General features: G+C 42.6%; 1 protein-coding gene and 1 long non-coding RNA gene across 2 annotated transcripts; one reads left to right on the top strand and one right to left on the bottom strand.

Annotated features, from left to right (window-relative positions):
* The first annotated feature begins 650 nt into the window (after positions 1–650).
* On the top strand, positions 651–9,038 carry LOC310682312. Its single transcript, XR_014513864.1, has 2 exons — positions 651–3,033; positions 4,318–9,038. It is a non-coding gene; the product is annotated as an uncharacterized lncRNA (long non-coding RNA).
* ZNF706 (zinc finger protein 706) lies at positions 8,692–20,184 on the bottom strand. The gene is made up of 4 exons (XM_083450854.1): positions 20,053–20,184; positions 13,111–13,247; positions 11,279–11,384; positions 8,692–10,878 (listed from the first exon to the last, which is right to left on the bottom strand). Exons 2-3 carry the CDS (start codon positions 13,243–13,245, stop codon positions 11,289–11,291), a joined length of 231 nt encoding a protein of 76 aa, XP_083306980.1. The 5' UTR covers positions 13,246–13,247; positions 20,053–20,184; the 3' UTR covers positions 8,692–10,878; positions 11,279–11,288.
* Positions 20,185–20,807: the final 623 nt, after the last annotated feature.

Raw genomic sequence — 20,807 nt, 5'->3', positions numbered from 1 at the left:
TTTTCCAGCCCTGGTCTAGTACGTATGTATTCTTCCCCCATAGTTTTTAGTCAAAATATATTTCTCTGGTCAATATTAGTCAATGGACTTGCTTATTCTGCTGTCGCTGGGCAATGGGTCTAGCCAACTTTATTCCTCTGGAAGTACAGAGGCTTGCTGTTGGTGTGGGAGATTCTCAAAGATCAGGCCTCACCCTTGAAGAGTTTTCAGTTCAGGCAGACCAAGAGGTCAGAACTTAGGTGTGAAATAAGAGGGGCAGAAATCACAGGTGATGAGTAAAAATTGTTTGAGAGGCACTGGGAAGGGGGAAATATATCTTAGGCGCATGGTGGTTGGATTTCAGGTGGACAACTTTTGAAAGTACCAAAGAATCTTCAGGGAAAAAGAGAGAGAGAAGTAATGAGATTTCGTGGGCAATTATTTATTTAGTCATTGAATATATATACCACCGTATACCTGGAGGTCACAGAATAAAATCAAAATATAAAACCACATAATCAAAATAAAAACGACAATTCCACATGTTCTAGATTCAGGTAGGTAGCCGTGTTGGTCTGACTCACTCAAAATAAATTTAAAAAAATTTAAAATTGTCCAGTAGCACCTTAGAGACCAACTAAGTTTGTTCTGGGTATAGCTTATCCCCAGAACAAACTTAGTTGGTCTCTAAGGTGCTACTGGACAATTTTTTAATTTTATTTTTTTATTTCAATTCCATGTGTGTTATCTGCTGTTTTCCATTGCAACCTTGAAGGCTAGGCTTGCTAATTAACCTGAACGCCCCATTCCAGCTGGGGGCATTCTGCTGGTTTGCGCTTTCACAATGTGTAGAAATCACAATGTGTACATTATGGGAATCAACAGGACTCTGTGTTAATGTCACCTAATGAGCAATTTGTTATAGGCAGAGAAGCAGCAGCAAGCAGTAAATGTTGTCAACCCCATTAAAGATGCACGAGAGCCTGGTTAGGAAAATAAGTTGCAACGCTTCTTTGGTTTACTAAATTAGGCACATAATAGGTATAAGGTATGCTGCACGTGAATTCTTGCCCTTCAGAATAGAGTGTGCTTTCTTAATAATGAGGATATTCCTTCCTTACTTTTTTTCCACTGAGTTTCCTATTTCCAACTTCAAGTTTGCCTGATTAGAGAGTTGGAGGTATCGAAGTGTCAAAACATAAACCTTTTGGTTTAACAGGCAAGTCTGGCATTTAGGTCTACCAGACAGCTCCAAGATAGTGGTGAAGTTGGAACGAACCACAGGATAAGACACCATACTTGGTATCAACCGGTTGGGCAGGAAAGACTTCTGTCTGAAACTCTGAAGAGATGCATGTGGTCACTCTACACCGGGGTTCCCCAAATTTGGGTCTCCAGCTGTGTTTGGACTATAGTTCCTATCATCCCTGACCACTGGTCCTGCTAGCTAGGGATGATAGGAGTTGTAGTCCAAAAACAGCTGGAGACCCTGGTCTAGACAACAAGGTAGATGGACCAATGGCCTGAGTTGGTATAAAACAATTTCTCACGTTCCTGCTTATTCTCGCAGATCAGAGCCATTCCACTAAACATCACCACAATTCAAGTCTAACACAATGGAAGAAGTCCTTAAAGCCCTAGATCACAGGTATGGGTTGCAGCGCATAGATGAGGTTTGGTGGATGCATAAATGAGAGCTGAAATATGATACCTTTTCCATTCGTTTTCAGATATCCCCCTGTATTCCATTAGCACAATATTTTGCCTCCCTGAAGACTGTAATTTGAAGTTAAGGAATGAAAATAAAATACCAACAGCAAGCAATTGAAAGGAACCTAATACATCTGGAAGGAAATATTTTGAAAACTGCATCTCGGGATGCCACTGAGTAGCACTGAGGGTTCCAATCAGCTGTAAGCAACAGGATAGAAATAAGGATAGGTATAAGTTCAGATGCTGGCAGCCAATGTTTTATTTTAGTTAGAGGAATGAATTGTTACATGCAGCTTGAAAGAAGAGCCTCGCTGGATCTTGTTAGTTCAACATCCCTTTATTTTCAGTGGCCAGAAGCCAGATGTCTCAAGGAAGCCTGAAGGCAGGATAAGACTGTTCCTGCGACATGTCGCCCCAGCTTCTGAAGGTAGCATGTAGCCATCATGGTGGAGTCTGGGCCTTGGAACTGGGCTCAGGAAACCTTTGACCCAGGCTCCTGGCAGAGGTGCCAACTTGAATAAAATATTGGAGGGCGGGGAGGTAAGCCCTGCCACTCATAATCAGTCACATGATGTGGCACATTTACACCACTGAATGGCAATGCCCATCCAATATGGAGGGGCCTGGCCTCCTCAAATATTTTATTGAGAGGGCCAAAGGGATCTTGGTCCCTAGGAATTGGCTCCTATGGCTGCTGGACTTCTTCCTAACCAAGACGACTTCTCTTTGGCACTGTTTTGAACCATTCTCCCTATCCACACCTCTGGTCGGGGCAGAACCTTGTGCCCAAACGTCAGTTCAGGACTCTTTCTGGGCAAAGAGATCAAACTGTGGTTGAACCGTACTACTTCAGACTTCAAGGGAATGGGGCGGGCGGGTTATGCACAACAACATTCATCGATCTGGAAAACCAGCATGTCAGGGAGGCCAAAAGACAACAACACTTTGCCCTAACCTTCTAAAGAGTTTTGTTGCTGTTGCTTCATCAAGAGCTTCAGTCTGGTAATATTTCACCATGTGCTGTTTGTCTAGACCAGCTTATGGCCTGTGCTGGGCGGCAGCTAACAGGAGCTGACGTCCAAAATACCTTGAGGGCACCAAGTTGCGAAAGGTCGGTCTAGAACAGTGTTTCCCAAACTTGTGTCTCCACCTCTTTTTGGACTACAACTCCCATCATCCCTAGCTAGCAGGACCAGTGGCCAGGGATGATGGGAATTGTAGTCCCAAAACAGCTGGAGACCCAAGTTTGGGAGACCCTGGTCTAGGCCTAGCTTAAGCTCCATACATACGCAAGCCCTGTGATTTCTCCTGTACCTTCTTGTCTTGTATATTTACACCCAGGTATGCCCATTCATTTATTAGCAATTTGACAATAGCAGATGGCCCAGTGGAGCTGTGCCCTTCCTAACCTCCTGCTGGCCAAGTTGCTGCTGCATACAGGATGAGCAGTGAGGTGAGGCTGGTTAGGTGCAAACACGCCAGTGGAGCCAATCCCCTTCCCTCCATGACTCAAGAGGCCGTCTGGGTGGAGCAAGGAGCTTTCTGTATTCATGGAAGCTTCCTGTGCATTTGGGAATCCTGATGCTCCAGTTACTGCACAGGAGCTCCCAGAAATACAGGGCGCTTCTTGCTTCAGATAGTCGGCCTCTAGCTCAGTCAGAACGTCTGAAGGGGACTTACCTGGAATTTCCACATTCAGGGGTGCAATACCTCCGAGTACAGGGTGGTTTTAGGAAAGGACTCTTGGCTTTTCAGACCTGCTAGTGAGCGCTCAAAAGCATCCGGGGGCTAGTTCTGGAGGGGGCTGGTCTCTCTTTAGTCACCCATCTGATGGCTGGAGCCCAAGGCTCACTCTGCCTTAGACTGCACAGCAGCAAGACTACTGGTGAAATGATGGTGATGAGCAATGTGTTTATTGGGCGAGAGGCCCGAGATCTCAGAATGACTCAAAGTCAGAGCTCCCATTAACGAAGGAATCTAGGGCCACCTGCTGCAATACTGGCACAGGAAGGCAGAGCCTGAGAGGCAAAGGGATTAAGACACGGGTTTCTGCCTGTCCAAGCCACACACCCAAGCAGTCATCCTTCAGGGATGTGAGGGCGATCTGGCTGCGACATCTGTCACCCCATTGATCGCCAGGGTTGATTCGGCTGATCTGGCTGGCTAGGCAGGTGTCCCCTTCCTCCCTCACCGCTCCATGTGCGTCCCTCCCGAAGCTGCGCGCTCGGTGGAAGAGGACGACCATCCCAGATAGAAGGAGTGTACCGTTCTTCGGTCAAGGGTATACGATAGCTGCGCTCCCCTGCTAGAACCTCCAAACAAGCTCAAGCAGTCATCCTTCAGAAAACAGTAAATGACTATTACCATCCTTGACAAAGCATAGGGCAGAATTCCCATTCCCAGGCAAGTTGAAGTTTAATGCAGATTTGATATAAATCAAAGTTAAAACCAGAGTTTAAACCTGTACCTGCCAACAGGTACAACTTTCATTAAATCATTAAATATTCTGGAATATTTGGCACAGGAGGTGTTTTAGTTTTTGCATAATTTTTATTCAACATGATATTTAGAGCATGCAATAAGATTTGTTTTAAAACTGGAAGAAATGGAATTTTTTTGGGACAGATCATATGAATTCTTCCAAGCATGTGAGGTATTAACAGAACTATGGCATTAGACAGATTTATGATCCCACTTCCTGGCAAGGATAAAGTGGGAAAGTGATGTAAGAAGATGCTATTAGGAATCCGCATTGGCTCTTTGAACTACGGATCGGAATGTACTTTCATGCCTACAGTTTGTTTCATTAAACTTTGGTTCCCTACCTGTTCACTGCAGGGTGTTTCATTCCATCTCACTGAAAAGGGTACAGTCTGGCTGAGGCTATTCCCTTTCCTTTAATTCAAATATGTAGCTCCATCGCAACCAGGATGGGAAAAGAAAAGCAATTCTAATTCCGAAATCTTAAGGTCACTTTCCATGTTAAAAATACTTTGTATACTGATTTAGCACTTCGAGGTTAACAAAAGAATCAACAGTATGTAGGAAGGCGACTGGGAGCTTTATGGCAATAAGGAGGAAGATTTATAGCTCTACCTTGAGAGATATTGTAGAGCTGTACAAAAAGAAAAGAGAAAGGATGCAGGGAACAGACAAGCAAAATGATCACAGGACTGGAGCATCTTAAGTAAGAGGAAAGGTTATATTTGCGGCTTTGTGGTTTAGAAATGAGGCAAGGTGAGACAAGTTAGAGGGATACAGAATTAAGTACGATGTGGAGAAAACAAGACTTTCCTCTTTTCATAATACCAGAATCTGGAGTCATCCCATGAAACTGTTTAGAACAGAAGAAGAAGAAGTTTGGATTTGATATCCCGCTTTATCACTACCCGAAGGAGTCTCAAAGCGGCTAACATTCTCCTTTCCCTTCCTCCCCCGCAACAAACACTCTGTGAGGTGAGTGGGGCTGAGAGACTTCAGAGAAGTGTGACTAGCCCAAGGTCACCCAGCAGCTGCATGTGGAGGAGCGGGGACGCGAACCCGGTTCACCAGATTACGAGTCCACCGCTCTTAACCACTACACCACACTGGCTCCCAGACAAAAGATAGCACTTCTTCACGCTTCTTCGCACAAGTGCATAAGGAAGTGATGGCATCCCCTTGCAAAAGCTTAAACACCTTGGAAAGGGGGTTAGATAAATGAATGAAGGACACGGCTGCTAGTCCTCATGATGGCTGAATAGGCTACCTCTAAGGTCAGAGGTGCTATATGCCTCGGAATGCCAGTGTATTTGTATTTATTTCATAAAATTTACATACAGCAGCAGCAGTGGAGAACCTCCACCAGGGGTCCTAATTGGGACTGCTAGGGCTGTTTTTCCCAAGCCATCTGCACCTGACCTCATATGCCAACCTGGCATCAGGTGTGGCACAGGCAAAGATGCAGCTACAGAGGAACAACCAGGAACCTTACAAGGCACTCTTGGTTGTTCCTTGGCAAGCAGGGCTTGCATTCGGCTCCATGGTGAGAGGACCTGATCTCTGCTGAATGCAGTGCTAGAATGATAGTGGCGCTTGGTGCCCTTTAAGTACCTGGCAACACACCTGCAGGAGAGGAAGCAGCTGACTGAATGAGGGAAGGGTCTCATGTAGGAGTGTTAGCATTGCAAGACTCTACATGCATTTATATTAAACAATACAAAAGGAACTCTGGATGAGGCATGGGGAAAATGTTCACACCCAACAGGGGACAGTGACAGTGTTATACGCTGACCCCTTCTAGAAATGACTATTTCAGGCTATCTAATGGGAAATTTCCTTACATCATACCATTAACATGCTCTGAAAGCAAGTAACCAGATTAATTTTTTATAACTTCAATACAGAACATTAAGAAAACAACCAAATACAATCCAATTTAGTTAGAATGCACAGAATACAGCAACACAGAAATCTTCCAAGCTGAAACTATGCTTACGTCAGCAAAATCTTAAGTCTTGGGTGTGCAATTATCATAATCACAAAAAATTGGTTACATGTTGCGGAGTGGTCAGATGACACTTGGAACAGCAGTTCTGTTTATTCGTGGCATACATTATTGGACGCACTATTCACTCCTGGAAAACAGAACACTAATCTGAGTGCTATCCCTTATTGCGCCATGGTGGTCAGCTGCTTTATGAAATTGCTGTGACCCCCAATTATGTTTGCCAGAATTTTCTGTGTATTACGCATACATGCTCCAATCATACAGTAAGTTACAAATACAAACCCTGTGAAGCAGTCTTAGAAAAACATCTTTCTCGAGCTAAAGGAAGTTCTTCAAGGTCAGAACCAGTCTATCTCTGAATACCACGTGCTCTTGGGCCGGGGGAGCTGCCTTCATAAGCTGTTTATGTGCTTGCTGAAGACATCTTCTTTAAATATAATCCTGGACTAGATGGACTCTCAAACTGATGCTACAGGGTTTAAACCAGTTTAAACAGTGGAGATTTTACATAGAACCTCAAAGTCTGCCCAGGAACCTCAAAGTCTGCCCAGTCCAGTGATTCCCACTTTCCCCTCCTGATTTTCCTGCCTGTTATAATGTGCAGTGCAATATGCTGTCTGATTTTTGTATTGCTTTTTTTCTTACTGTCTTATAGGTTTTATTTCATTTCATACAATTCAAGTTGCATTGCAATACAAAAACAATATAAGAAATAAAAAAACAGCAAAAACAGTTTTAAAAAAATCTTTATGAATATTTAATAATGACACGCTGCAGACTATCTGAATAAAACTCATGGGCCACAAGAAGTCCAGAGACCATTTGGGGAACACCTGATCCTTCCAACCACATACACTCCACTCCTATAGCAGTTCCAAGAGATGGCATCCCCAATAAGGATGTCAACATTCTGCTCTTAGAGGCCAATCAGATGCCTGTGGGAATCCTGCAAGCAGAATGTGAACACAAGAACCCCCTGCCCATATTGTGGCTTCCAGCAACTGGTATTCAAGAGCATTACTCCCTCCAGTAACAGAGGTACAGCAGAGCCATCATGGCTAGTAGCCCTCGATAATCCTCTATTCATTTATTGAATCCTCTTTTAAAGCCACCTTGGTTGGTGGCCATCACTGCTTCCTCTAGTTGAACCCAGCCTCTTCGCTTAAGGACCTGTAATGGAGGAGAGCCCACCATCTCCCAAAGCAGTCTGTTCCACCATTTTAACTGTCTGTACTATCAGGAGGCGCTTCCTAATATTTATGGTGATGGTGTACTTGTGAAACATACAGCCCTCAAGGCGGCCAGTTCTCATTCACTGATTTAATCCACTCGACTCCACGTAATTTGAAATCGTTGGTTCAAATTCTCCCCTCCAGAGCAACAGAAAACAATGAGCTCTATCAACTTTGCAACAGTCCTCCAAAATAGATTCCAACACCTGGCAGCTTTCAGCCCTTTTGAAAAATATAGATGTTAGATTTTACCTTTGCAAACGTTATAAACTGTCGTGCATTAAGGAAGTCATAACCTGGTTGATGTGCAAATCGCTACCAGAATAACTCGAGCCACCCAATGAATGAGTGCATTAAGTCTGTATCTTCGAAGCATGCTGTGTAGTCATCCCCTGAAGATCTCTGCAGTGAGACATGCAATTTCATCTGAGTGCTGCAGCTGTACTGTTCTCCTCGCAAGGCAAAAAAAGAACCTAGATAGCACGTAGCTGGAGTGAAGAAAGAACCCAGTATTTGATATGACCTATAAAGCTCAGCTGGCCTGTTAAGAGACAAAACCTGCCTGACAGTGTAGTATTTGACACTATACATGTTTCACAAGGGTTCTTGCTAATGCCCAGAGTTCAAGGTTAGGCAGCATTCCAGAGACTAGGTATTCACACTCAAGAGAATGCTGTTTCAGCAAATCTACATGCAAATAATCCTGGGATCTTTGGTATGACTATGAGCAATTTTGTATGATGTGATTGAGTGACGGCAATAGCACATTTCCCCTAAGATTATGGGTTTGCCTCAAGTGCTACATGCGTAGAGTGACCTTGTGCAATGAAACCTGCTCTTCTCCTCTCTACGTACCCCGCAAATCTGTACCATAAGGTCCCCAAAACTTCTACAACAGATTTTGGGGGAGTGCAGGGGATTGTATGACAGAGGAGAGAGAAGTTCGAGAGTGCGTGCAGTAGTCTACTGCATAAGCATAATGGCAGTGCTGGATACAACCCTGTATCCTGTTTATTTCAAGTGTGACTTAACCAACAGACAAACATCTGTTCATCACAGCCAAGCACTTTTGGCAATTCACCAGGACTTTTGCTGAGATGTTTCTTCACCTTATCTTGGTGTTTCCAAACCCAAGTTACTCGTGCTTAGAGTTGAGTGAAGTACTTGCTGACATTTCCATTCCCTGTACTAAACAAATTGCTAAAGCTGCCCAGCTAGCATCAAAGCTTAATAAAATGACACTTGCTTTAAGTAGGCAGGAAATATCACATTTTACACTTTTGCTTTTTAAAAGATTTTAATCAGACACATTACACTGCACAATTGTGTCTTTATCCAGGATTAACAGGGTACCATCCACAAGATTTGGAAAGAATATTTCCCCCCCACATTTATCCCCATCTCTTTAATGCAGCACAGAGAATTCAAGGTTCCTACCACCTCAGTTTTCTCTCCCCGCACCCCGCATGTTAGCTCCCATGTGTGTTGACCTTCCAAGATTCTGTGGTGGCTTTTAACTGATTAGAAAACAAATTATCTGCTGGTAACAGCATTAGTATAGTGTACAAAATCAAGATCTAACTTGCTCAGTGCATAAACACAATGCTACTGATGACAACCATTTTTTTAAAAAAAAATGCAAATTCTGCATATAAATGGGTCAGTTGTCCTACAGCTAGTAGGAAACTTATGCTTAATTGTTCCCAAATAATTTAGAAGAAAACCCTCCTTTACTTACTGCTCTGAGGTCTGAAATAATACATGATAAGTATCAGCTTTAGGAATGAACTTATTTAAAGGTGGTGGTTTTTTTAAATTCCCCCCAAAAACAGACTACTAATAGTAAAAATTAGTGAACAAGTGTCTTTCAGTTTAAAAAGCACTCAGTTTCAACATTTAAGCATACCACAGCAGTTTGGAAGGCAGATTTCTTGCCTACTGGGACCTAGCTATCATATGATGAACAGGCTGTAATTATCAAGTGAGGAAACAAAACGAACCAAAAGGCTACATTCTAATGTCAGGGGTACAATGCAATGACAGCTACAAAACTGTGAAGATTCATTCCAGAATGACTATAGTAAAGGCAGATGAACTTAAATGGCATAGATCAGACGGGTTAACAAATGCACAAACTGCTATTTACCTTTCCGTATCAAATGTGCAACCTGCATGGGCATGCTTAAGTAAAGAATTAGCTGTTTAAAAGGTTAAATGACCCAGGCACAAAGCAAAGAGAAGTTGGTCAATATTTCCTTCCAAATATCCAATCAATGGGAAAGCAATAATGCCCATGCCAGTCATCTGCTACCAACATAAAATGGATTTGCAGTTCTTTCCAGTAAAAAGCAAGTAAGACAGAGCTCCAAAACATGGGCACTCTGCATCTGACATTAGAATCGAGTTCAAAATGAAATTTGGGTAGTCCAGACATAAACCAATGCTGCAAGATAGGAAAAAAGTAACACCTATCCTGCTACCATTCATCAGTTCCAACTAATCAAATCTCAGCTAGTTATTATTTCCATTTCGTTAGTTATTATCTCCATTTTGTGTGCCATCCTGTTCTTTGAAACAGATTTATTTAACAATTGCTTTCAAACAAGGAAACCGTTACAGTAGTCATTTTTTACACACTAATGTAGCCAGTGTGGCTGACTTCTCATAGGTGCATTTAAGAGTTTCCACAGTGGAACTTCACAACAGAGATAAATTATTTTAACTTGCTATAGCAAATATGATCATTCAGATCACACCAAAACAAAAGTTCAGTTCTACTATACTTCCACCAGCCTGCCACCTAGCATGAGGATTCACTGGTACTGCACTTGTCTCCAGTGCATAAATTTAAGGTAAAAGCTCATTTATATACAAGAATGAAATTTCATAAGGGTCAGTAGAGCAGGCACTCCAAACTAAACAGAGTTGAAAGAAAACACTACTTCGGTCAAAGACATTAACTGTTTTAGAAAATAACCAGGCTCAAAGCAAGTTGCATACCAAATGGAGAAAGATTTTTCTAGTTAATGTGGACTCAACAGTAATAAATGTTAAAGAGCAAATGACACCATTTAGTTTTTGGCTGTGGGAGAAGTCCACTTGTTAGGATTTCGTAAGGCAAATAAAACAGGTATTGAAAACAGAACTTCTACAAGTATTTTACCTGCGATATTGTAAAATCAAAGTACTATTTTATTAAATGAGTTATTTTACACAATATGAACATCAATATAATTACAACTGTAAAAAATTTAAGAATGAACCAATTTTCAGATTTCCAAGTAGGGCACAACTGTACAGTTACATAGATTCATCTTTACATGACGCCCAAGAGGAACAGCATAAAAATATGAATGTTTCTATAGCCCCTTCATTTTTGCTGATCAACAGTTTGTTAGAAAAGCAGCTGCAGGTTTGTTATGCAATGTCTGACAGTAGAAGAGTCAATAGGTTCCATGAATTCACCTGCAACACAAGAGTAATATTGTTAAACACAGTCTTACTGTCTCATCGAGTTACTAGCATCTAATGAGTCAATGTAATGTCATTTCATAATTAAATGAACTGAACCTCCCTGAACCCTTGCAGCAGATAAAGACAACAAAATTAGAAGATTACACACATTTATCTTCTCACAGACTTGTTGCCAATTTTGGCAACTCTCCAAGTTGCTATGTAATGCCCTGGCCTTATCAAAATAAAGTTCTAAATATGACAAGCAACAAAACCAAAATAATCGTTTATGCTTCAAGTTAGCTCCCAATTTTCATAAAACCTATATTGTAAATGAAATCCATTTGATGCAGTTTTACTTATGATATATACTAAATTTATTTAATTCAAAACTTAAATGCTAAGCATTCACCTGTGAGCTTTTACGCCTGAACATCTGCCAGTTCTGGAGGGAGCGGAGTCTTCGGATGCTTGCTCTCAAAGTGCTGTTTGAAGGTCTTGGGATCTGGCATCTGTGTCTGATTAAGGAGAGAATGGAGCTTTATGCAAGGCAAAATCCCAAACAGACTCAAATACAGCTTCTTCTCCCTGAATCCTAAAGGACTGCATTAGGGTTTTTGGCTCAAGAGCAGCCAGATTTTGGAGGGACTGTTCCTCGTTCTTTGCCACCTCCTAACTTCCCTGCTTTGTTCTACCTACTCATTCCTACTCAATTCTTATCCTTTTCACAAATTGCACATAAAATTGTGTCCCCTCCCTGCCTGCTATTTGGCTAGTATTTCATGGGTATTCCTTCCTGAAACCAGTGAATTCAGTTTTAACTTTAGTTTTTTGCCTGTTGAGAAGTACAAAATTATTATTTATTATTATTCCCTTCATCTGAAGATCACAGGACTGTTTACAATATAAAAACACAACATGCATAATATAATAATAAAAAATAATCCTCCCTCAACACATTTCAAAGGCCATAGACTGTTCAACAGCAAAGAGCCTGGCTGAAGAGAAATGTTTTCCCTTTGTGCCTAAAAATATGTAATAAATGTGCCAGGAGAGCCTCCCTGGGGAGAGCATTCCACAAATGGGGAGCCATCATTTTAAAAATAGCCTGTTGGGTATTAAAGGGAAGAGGTATCAAGAACCGACTTTCGGTGATGGGCATACGGGAGGGGGCTCACCTTTTCTAACAGCTCACCTGGGTTTTACAGTAGGTGCAGATGAGGGAGAATTCATACCACCCCTGCCAGCCGACTCCCAAATCAGCATGCAATTCCTGGTCACCAAAGGTTACTAGACTAGTGGTTAAATATAAGGCTAAACTTACAAGCAAGACACTCACCAAATGCTGGCAATGTATAGAAACATAGGCAGGTCCCTATGTAACAAGCAGTCTCCCCCCAGTATTTGACCAAAATCCCTGCTTCACCAAGTCCTGCACTGTTATTCAGTGCACACATCTGTCTGTCGTTGCACACATCTGTCTGTCCATCCTGCCCATTTTTATCATACCCTGTTCTGCAGTATACTTTATTGCTATTGTTTATCAATTATGTTATTATATCTGCTTTCAACTGTATGCTGCCTTGAGTCTCTCACACTGAAGGGAAGCCTGTTGTTAAACTGCCCAGAGGACACACTGTTAGTTGGGTAGCATATAAATAAATAAAAATCAGAAATCTCTTGCCCAGGAACCCACAAAGTGAGAATGTTCCCATTTCCTTCTCCTTCACCTCTTAACCTACTGATTTACTACACCGCATGTGCATGCTGTCACACCCTCCAACTCTTCAAAGCAAAACGCATGCAATTCCCCAAGTGTTGCAGAAAAGATAGGCACTACCGATAACATACACCTTCATCTGATACATGATTTAAGTGTTTGCCATGTAACCTTTTTGGCTTGCTAGCACAGGATACCCAACAACTGAAATCAGTAGTAGGAGACTGAACTCATACAAAGAGGCACAAGTTGGTATAATAGCCAGTGAGAATGCAAAGGGTTTTTTTAAAACTTTATGTAGGTTCTTCTGTACTGCCTATGGAGAAGAGAATTCTAGGGAATTATTTGAAGGAAAAAGAGCATAGGGAATCCAGAGTCAAATTATCAATTCCCCACCTAGAGTGCATATGTAGCACACAACACACATAGATGTTATTTGTCTCTTCCATAGCTTCATTCAATATGCGAGCCAAACTTGGGGCCTGGAAAGATTGCCACAATGCTTCATTTTCAAAGCCTCTTACCCTACAGACGGTGCAGGTGTATATTAGAGCAGCTTTAGCTGCAGCCTTCTGATCATGGCCTTGTTTCTTCTTTGCCCCAGCTTGCTTTTTGGCATTCTTCTGCTGTGACTGTATCTTCTGTTGTCCACGAGCCATATCTAAAAATAAGTGCAAAAGGCATTATAGCAGACTGAACCGTATGAGCAATCTAAGGCATATTTGCTCAGAAATAAATGGCTTCAAGTTAAAAGAATTTGATCACTACTGTGTTTAGGATTGCAGCCATAGCATTTAAGCACTTCTTAAGAGCCAGCCTCCATCTACAAAAAGCACAAGCTGCTTTCAGATATGGACCAACTATCCTCCCCAAACAAATTATTTTTGTAATTACTTGCCCAGGTACTTTCCTCACAACTAGCCTAGGTGCCCCATCATTTATTCCCATAAATGAGACAAGAGTGGTTCCACAGATTACAACTAAGAGAATATTTATTCTGTTACAAGGAGGAGGAATTTGGAGGAAAGAATTCAGGCTCAAACCCCTCCATTTAGTTAGAGCAATTGAAGGTGGTGCTATATTTGAGAAGAAACACATGGCTGCTACTGAAACTTGTAGTCCTGGGTCAAATTACAAAACTATCCTGTGTCCTGACATAATTACTGCTGTGCGTTTCCCTGCTCCTGACAGCCAATGATTTGGTGACAGCCCAATTACAGCCCTATACTGTTTCAAGGTACTCTTATATTAAGTACACATTGTTCCATTCACACGGATATAAATCAGTCACAGAACACAAGGAATTCAACACCTTTATTACTCCAACTAGACTTGGGAAGAACTCTAGCCTCTATGAAGTTATTTGTCAGCTATGCTAGGATAATAGTATTTCAGAACTCACTACTGTAGTTGAAAATAAAGGGACAAGAACTGACCAGCCACAAAAAGCCACACACACAAAAAGGGGGGGGTGCTTATTAAGAAAAATGTCTTACACCCCAGATGCTACTGGAAACAATGGGTTAAAATGGTCTGGAATGTTTACAAAAATACTCCAATTCTCCCTTACAAATACATGTCTCTGCACCCACATTCATATCACAAGGCAAACAGAGAAGGGAATACATTTACCAAGGACACTTTGCTTACAAAGCAGGGAAACTTTCCTTTTTATATTTTACACCAAGAGATATTCTTGATTTGTGCCCTACCCTTTCTTCAAGTACTTATAGATAGCAGGTATGATGTTATCCCTTCTTATTCATCAAACAACTCTATGGGGTAGGTTATGTTGAGCATATCATTATGGTCCTATATTATCGAGGGAGGTTTATGATTGAGCAAGATTTACATTAATGTCTAAGTTTGCCATCAAAAGTGACCTAGTAATTCTTTCCCACACTATAGCCAGTGCTCATTCCCCAGGTAATAATTTCCACCCAGTTCTGGTTTACTTCTGATTGCTCCTTGTATCACTTTGCAAGTGTGTAACATGAAGCTAGAGTCTGTCACAATATGCTGTTTCAGAGCATTTACAGTGTTTTGTTGCAAGAGACCAAGAAGACTGAAGAGTGACAGACAACCAGAGCCTGCCTACACTTCTCCAAGACATCTAGGTTATCCCAATGTACTCTTGAAGGTGTGTGTGTGTGTGTGTGTGTGTGTGTATATATATATATATATGTGTGTGTGTGTGTGTGTGTGTGTGTGTGTGTGTCATAGCAGCTTGATAATTTTAACTATTCCCCTGCAAGCATCAAAACTAAACAAACCCCCCAAAATGGAAAGCTGCATATAACTGCATAATTTTTAAAAGATATGCATCCTACTGAAGCTCACGTGACTGCTTAGTATACATAGCATCCAATTTTTTAAAAAAGTCAACTTCTCATATGAGTTTTAGCTGATTAGTTAATAGTTTGCAGTCAAGTACAAATAGTTCTGAAGCAAAATACACACTTTGTGATCGTATGGCATAGACATAAATGAGAGAAAATCCTTTGTGTATGTACACACACACATGAGGGATATTCTTAAGATTGTGTTTGTCATTGTACTTTTCAAAAACAGCTGTATTAAAAATGCTTTTAAAATTGGGTATCCTTTTAGTCATTGAAAATATTTTATCATTGATTAACCACGTAAGAGATTTTCCTGTAAACCGCTTAGAGGTTTTCTTACAATCAAGTAGTATATAAATTCTGGCATTAAAAGAAGCTGGTATGGCCACTCCTAAAGAAGTCCACACTGGTCTCCATGGTTTGTGATAGTTACCAACCAGTTGTAAATGAAGATGACATGGGTAGTGGCAGAACAACAGGAGACATTCTTGGAAGAGATCAGTTATCTAGAACCACTGCAGTCTGAATTCAGGCATGGTTTTGGGACGAATTGGCCTGTTACCCTGATAGATTACTTTAATTGAGAGAGACAAGGAAAGTGAGACCTTGTCTATTTTCAATCTTTCTGTAGGTTTCTGTACCACTGACCATGGCATCCTCCATGATAGGCTATGTCTGGCTTTAGTGTGGTGGCACCTGCCCTTTGGCTTGTGCTTCCAGTAATTATCAGGCAGCTCCCTAGAGTACTATCATTTTGGCGCCTGCTTACAGCTCACCTGTTCACTCTGGCTTCCCCCAAGTAGTGATTCAGTAAAGTTGATATATTAATTTTATTTGATTTGTGATGTTTTGTATTTGTTTTATGATTATAATTTTATTCTATGCTGTTCACAGCCATGATATTTTTCTTAAAGTCAGCGGCATAGAACCTGCATTCCTCCTGATATTGTTGCACTCCCAACAGCCCCATTCAATGCCAGTGTTCAAGGGCGATGAGAGTTGTAGTTCAACAAGATCTGGAGAGCTACAGATTCCTTATTCCTGATATAGAATTAGATATGCAATGGAATAACAGCCTATACTTTTTGGGGCTTGCTCCTAGGTTTATTATTTATTCCAAATACAGTGGTACCTCGGGATGCGAATGGGATCCGTTCTGGAGCCCAATTCGCATCCTGAACAGAACGTAAGACGCAACAGCGTGTCTGCGGGTCGCGTTTCGTCGCTTCCGCGCATGACATCATTTTGACCATCTGTGCATGCGGTGAAACCCGGAAGTAACGCACTCTGTTACTTCCGGGTCACTGCGGAGCACAACCCAAAATTACTTATCCTGAAATGTATTTATCCCGAGGTATGACTGTATAAACTGGCCATTATCAAAATATGTACCTCAAGAGGTTGAACACCTGTTTTGCATGCAGAAAATCCCAAACTCAACTTGTGATGTCTCCACAAACTCTGGAGAGCCGCTGCTGCCAAACAGTGCTGACAATACCAAGCTAAATGGACTGATTTTTTAGAAGGCTGCTCCGAATAAAGGGATGTTCATGCAAACAGGAAAATGGTACAATAAAGCCATTATTAACTTTTGATAACAGGAGCAGTAGCAAGTAACAATGGCCTGTTTCAAAATAACCCGAAAGCCCAGGTGAATAAGCATGTATTGAGTTACTGACAACTCCACACCAGGCATGTCCAAAGTCCGTTTTGGGGGTATAATCCGGCCTGGCGGTCAACTTAACCCGGCCCCTGTGTCAGTTTATTTTCTGGGGTAATATCCTAAAAAAAACTCAAAAACTTCAATCCTAAAAAAAGGTCAAAAACTTTGGTTGGCCCTCACGGCCTTCACTTCATCAAATCTGGCCCTCTTTGAAAAAAGTTTGAACACCACTGCTCCACACTGAAGATGGCTTGAATTCAGAACAAGACAGAACTCTCCTGCAAATTTCAGTGGCTAGGTCAGCAGAAAATGGGAGACATACTCCTTCCAAGTCTCTGAGTTCCTCAAACACAGTTTATCTTCCTGTATCATTTTCCTCAGAGCCATCCACATGCCAGCAAAGTGATTCACGAGGAAAAGGCAGAGACACCTATATTCATGTGGGTCATACCTTCAACCGAAGTATTAGGCAGTGATCCTCCAAGCTGTTGTTGGACTCCAACTCCTATGAACCACCCTCTGATGGCCAACCATCAGAGATGATAGGAGATGTCGTCCAGCAATTGGAGGGCCACAGGTTAGCTACCTCTGCTGTACAATGTGTGTGTTCTGACCACAGAGCAGCTCTATAGAAAAGGTCACCTATTCTCACACTACAGATGGGTAACTTTATTATTTATTCAATTTATATCCCTCCCTTCCTCCCAAAGCAGCCCAGTGAAACAGTGACAGGGAAGTGAGAATGACTTCATATATGCTGAACCCACATACACTGAATCCATAAAACCAGTGTGACCAGATAAAAGCTTAGAGTTTTACTATAATTGAACAGCAAAGTTGTCTCAATTTATTAGCATTGGGGATTATTTTTTAAGACTGCAAATATGGTTCTGAAACTTCTGCCTTGCATATTCACATTTCCTATGTTTTAATACAGTCGTACCTCGGCTCCCGAACAATCAAAAACTGGAAGTGAGTGTTCCGGTTTCCAAACATTCTTTCAGAAGCCAAAATCATAAGCGAAGCTTTGGAGGTAAAATGTTTCGAAGTTGAACAGACTTCCGGAACGGATTCTGTTCGACTTCTGATGTACCACTGTACTGTAAATGGGTTCCTTCCCCATCTGCTATCTACATGATCAAAAGTATTTTTGGTGAGATCTCTAGATCTTCTAATTCCAAAAAACAAGAACAAACTTCTTCTGCATCAAGCCTTGTCCGCACTGTTGCTATGGCTGGTTATTATTATTTTTAATACTGAACTGCTGCTAGTGAAGGATAGTTGTGTATGTGTGTATTATATTGCTACTTCACAGGGCAAACAACAAGATAAAATAGAGAGAACCATCTATACCACCGTGAGTTCCTTGGAGGATATAAATGCAATGTAATTAATAATATGAGAGAAGAACAGTTTCTATTCACTTTCTCCACACCATACGTAATTTTACTTACGGTGCATGCATAATAATAAGTTATTACCCTGGCAAGATTAATAAAGTAGGGATCAACTGGTTTGCATACTTGTTGCCGATTTCCCAAGATGGTTTCCTCCCCAAATAAAACTCATGCAACTGTTTTGTCATGCCTTGGTGGGTATACTTATGGGTATCTTGGTTGGGACAGCTGAGAATTTAAAAAGGAGGCTGGCCAGGATGTTCATTCTAAAGGCACACCCATGAGACTTCAACCATATCCAATCTGCTAAGTCCTAAAAGAATTTCACTGTCATAACAGCAGGCAGCAATTTCTCCTCTGGAACTGCACACAGCCAACATATGTTATCAGATCCTTCCTTGTTTTCAACCAGATTCCGATTCCCAGAACAAAACATGTGCATCTAGTCTTGCTGTGGTAACCTTCTAACTGTATGTCAGGAATATCAGTATTAAATACCTTCTTCATCAATATTCCTATATTTGGGGTACGGGGCATATAACATGCAGTTTTCCCAAACTCATGAGACTGCAGACTAGTTTCCACTTCTTAACTTTATCAGACAAACAAGAGTAGAAAATGAACAGGCCTTTGCAGCTGAATGTACAAAAAGGTAAAGAAACAAAAATAGAGTAATAAGATTCTGATTAAGCTGTCAAGCATATCACTTGCATAAGAACTTGTTTTCTAGAAGGAAATGTCCAAGTCGGAAAACAACCAGTGCATGTGACCAAGTAACAAATGGTAATGAGGTTTCATATCTCAGGTCTGACACTAGCAGCTGCGTTTTAACACACCTAGCACAACACAGATTAATTTACCATTCAGCTTCAATCAAACTCTTATGATATATATTTTTTAATCCTTACTGTACCAAGGAACACACGCAGAGACAGCATTCCAACCTGATTTTAAGCTGTTTCAAGTGTTGATGTGAACAGCAGACTCAGTCCCAACACGTGATGGCAAAGAAAGAAATGAAACAACAAAGAGTAAAGTGTGCCAAGAATGGTGTTTGGCATGAAAGCCTATGAGGCCAAGTGTGGCCAACGCAATACAAATCCTCTTGTTTTGCACAGTCAAGTGCAAGAAGAACCCTAACTGGAGGAAGCAAGGGGGAGCTCACTACCTTCATGCCTGGTTTCCCACTCCGTCCAGCTATCCTTGATACAGCTGGCTAAAAACTTATTTCCAAGAGAGATCATCATGACTTCAATGAAGATGAACATCATATCATTTACCAACTTCACCCTTTCAAGGTGAATTTGGTGCTGTCAGTAAACCTGTTACATGGATAACTAAGGGAAGCCGGGGATCATCTAAAGAGAGGAAACACTGCAAAACTGGTCAGGGATTTTTTTTTTAAGGTGGAAAAGCCCATTTCAACAACCTCACAGCACTATGTAAGAAAGTGCAACTTTCTAACAGGCAAACCCAGACAGCCAACCCCCATAGCCATTATTCTACATGATTTATATGTGTAGTGTTCCATCATGCTACTATTATTTATAAGCCGCTTTGGGATTCATTTGAACGAAAAGCGGCATAGAAATATAAACAACCAACCCAATCCCATCATACCCAGCACCTTCCGGCGGGGGCCTAACAGTAACCCCCCCCAACCCCTTCCCTCACCCTAAACGCGTTTGGGTTTTTTAAAGGCGGGGGAAACAAATAAATGGGAAATGCCACCACAGGGCAAAACCATAAGGAAACCACAATGTTCCCGAATCCTTCCCCCCCCCCCAAAAAAAACTTCCCGTCCGTGAAAGAAGCGGCCATGTGTCCAGCCCCGCAAGAAACACGAGGGGTCTCTTCTACCTTTCTCAGCCCCCCACCCGGGACGGGGAAACTTCCCCACGAGAGGGGGGGGGGACGGGACTGAAAAATAAACCCCTCCGGCTGCCGCCCGGCTCGGGTGGAAGAGACTTAACCCGCCCCGAGCAGGCTGCCGGCCTCTCTCCCTCGCCCCCGAGGCCTGGCGGCGGCGGCGCCCAAGCCCCTGCCCTCGCCCCCCGCGTTTACCCGGGCTGTGGGGGTCCCGCCTGCCAGGCGTCCGTCGACAGCTACGGAAGGCTCCGCGCGGCCCAGCAGCAGCAGCTGCCGCCGCCTGCCCGTGAGGATGGAGGAGCCCGTGTGTGTGTGTGAGGGACGGAGTCTCTCTCGCCGTCCGTCTCCCAGCCCGTCCGTCGGCGGCGGCGGCGAAGTGCGCACGCGCCGCCCCTCCCCGCCGAGAGCCGAGAGTCAGGCCAAGCCAGGCCAGGCCGCTCCCGCCAACGCCTCATCCGGCGGCAGCGGCGGCTGCTGCTGCTGCGCCCGGACCGGGCCAATGGCGGCGCCTCCCTATTACATAACGCGGAGGAAAGGCCTCTCGCTTGGCCTGAGCAGGAAGCCGAGGTGGCGGCGGGGCCTGTCGGAGTTCCCTCCAAAGCTCCATTTCCCTCCGCTTTCCTGTCTGTCAGGGTCACAGTCGGCAAGCGACGGTTTTCCCGCCCGTTGGGGCATCATGGCGGGTTGAAGGAAAGCCGCCCCGCAGGGGAGGGGAAGTCGGTTCCTCACGACAAGCCGTGGCATAAGAAGAAGAAGAAGGCGGCCGGCTGAAGGGACCCGAAATGCCGGTCTTTTATAATGCATTCTTTGTGAAGCTTTAGTCAGCCGCAATAATAAACGACGTTCTGCTGCTTTTAATATCTCTCTCTTTCGGCTCCCCCACCGCGCAAGTGTAAAGATCCTTCTCTTGATTTTTATGGTGCTGGCTTTTGTGTTCAGCTTTCCTTGAT

Source organism: Podarcis tiliguerta (assembly GCF_965153285.1).
Source record: "Podarcis tiliguerta genome assembly, chromosome: 7".
Classification (NCBI taxonomy): domain Eukaryota; kingdom Metazoa; phylum Chordata; class Lepidosauria; order Squamata; family Lacertidae; genus Podarcis; species Podarcis tiliguerta.
Note: the sequence above shows the minus strand (reverse complement) of the source record. Positions and strands in the feature narration are given on the sequence as shown.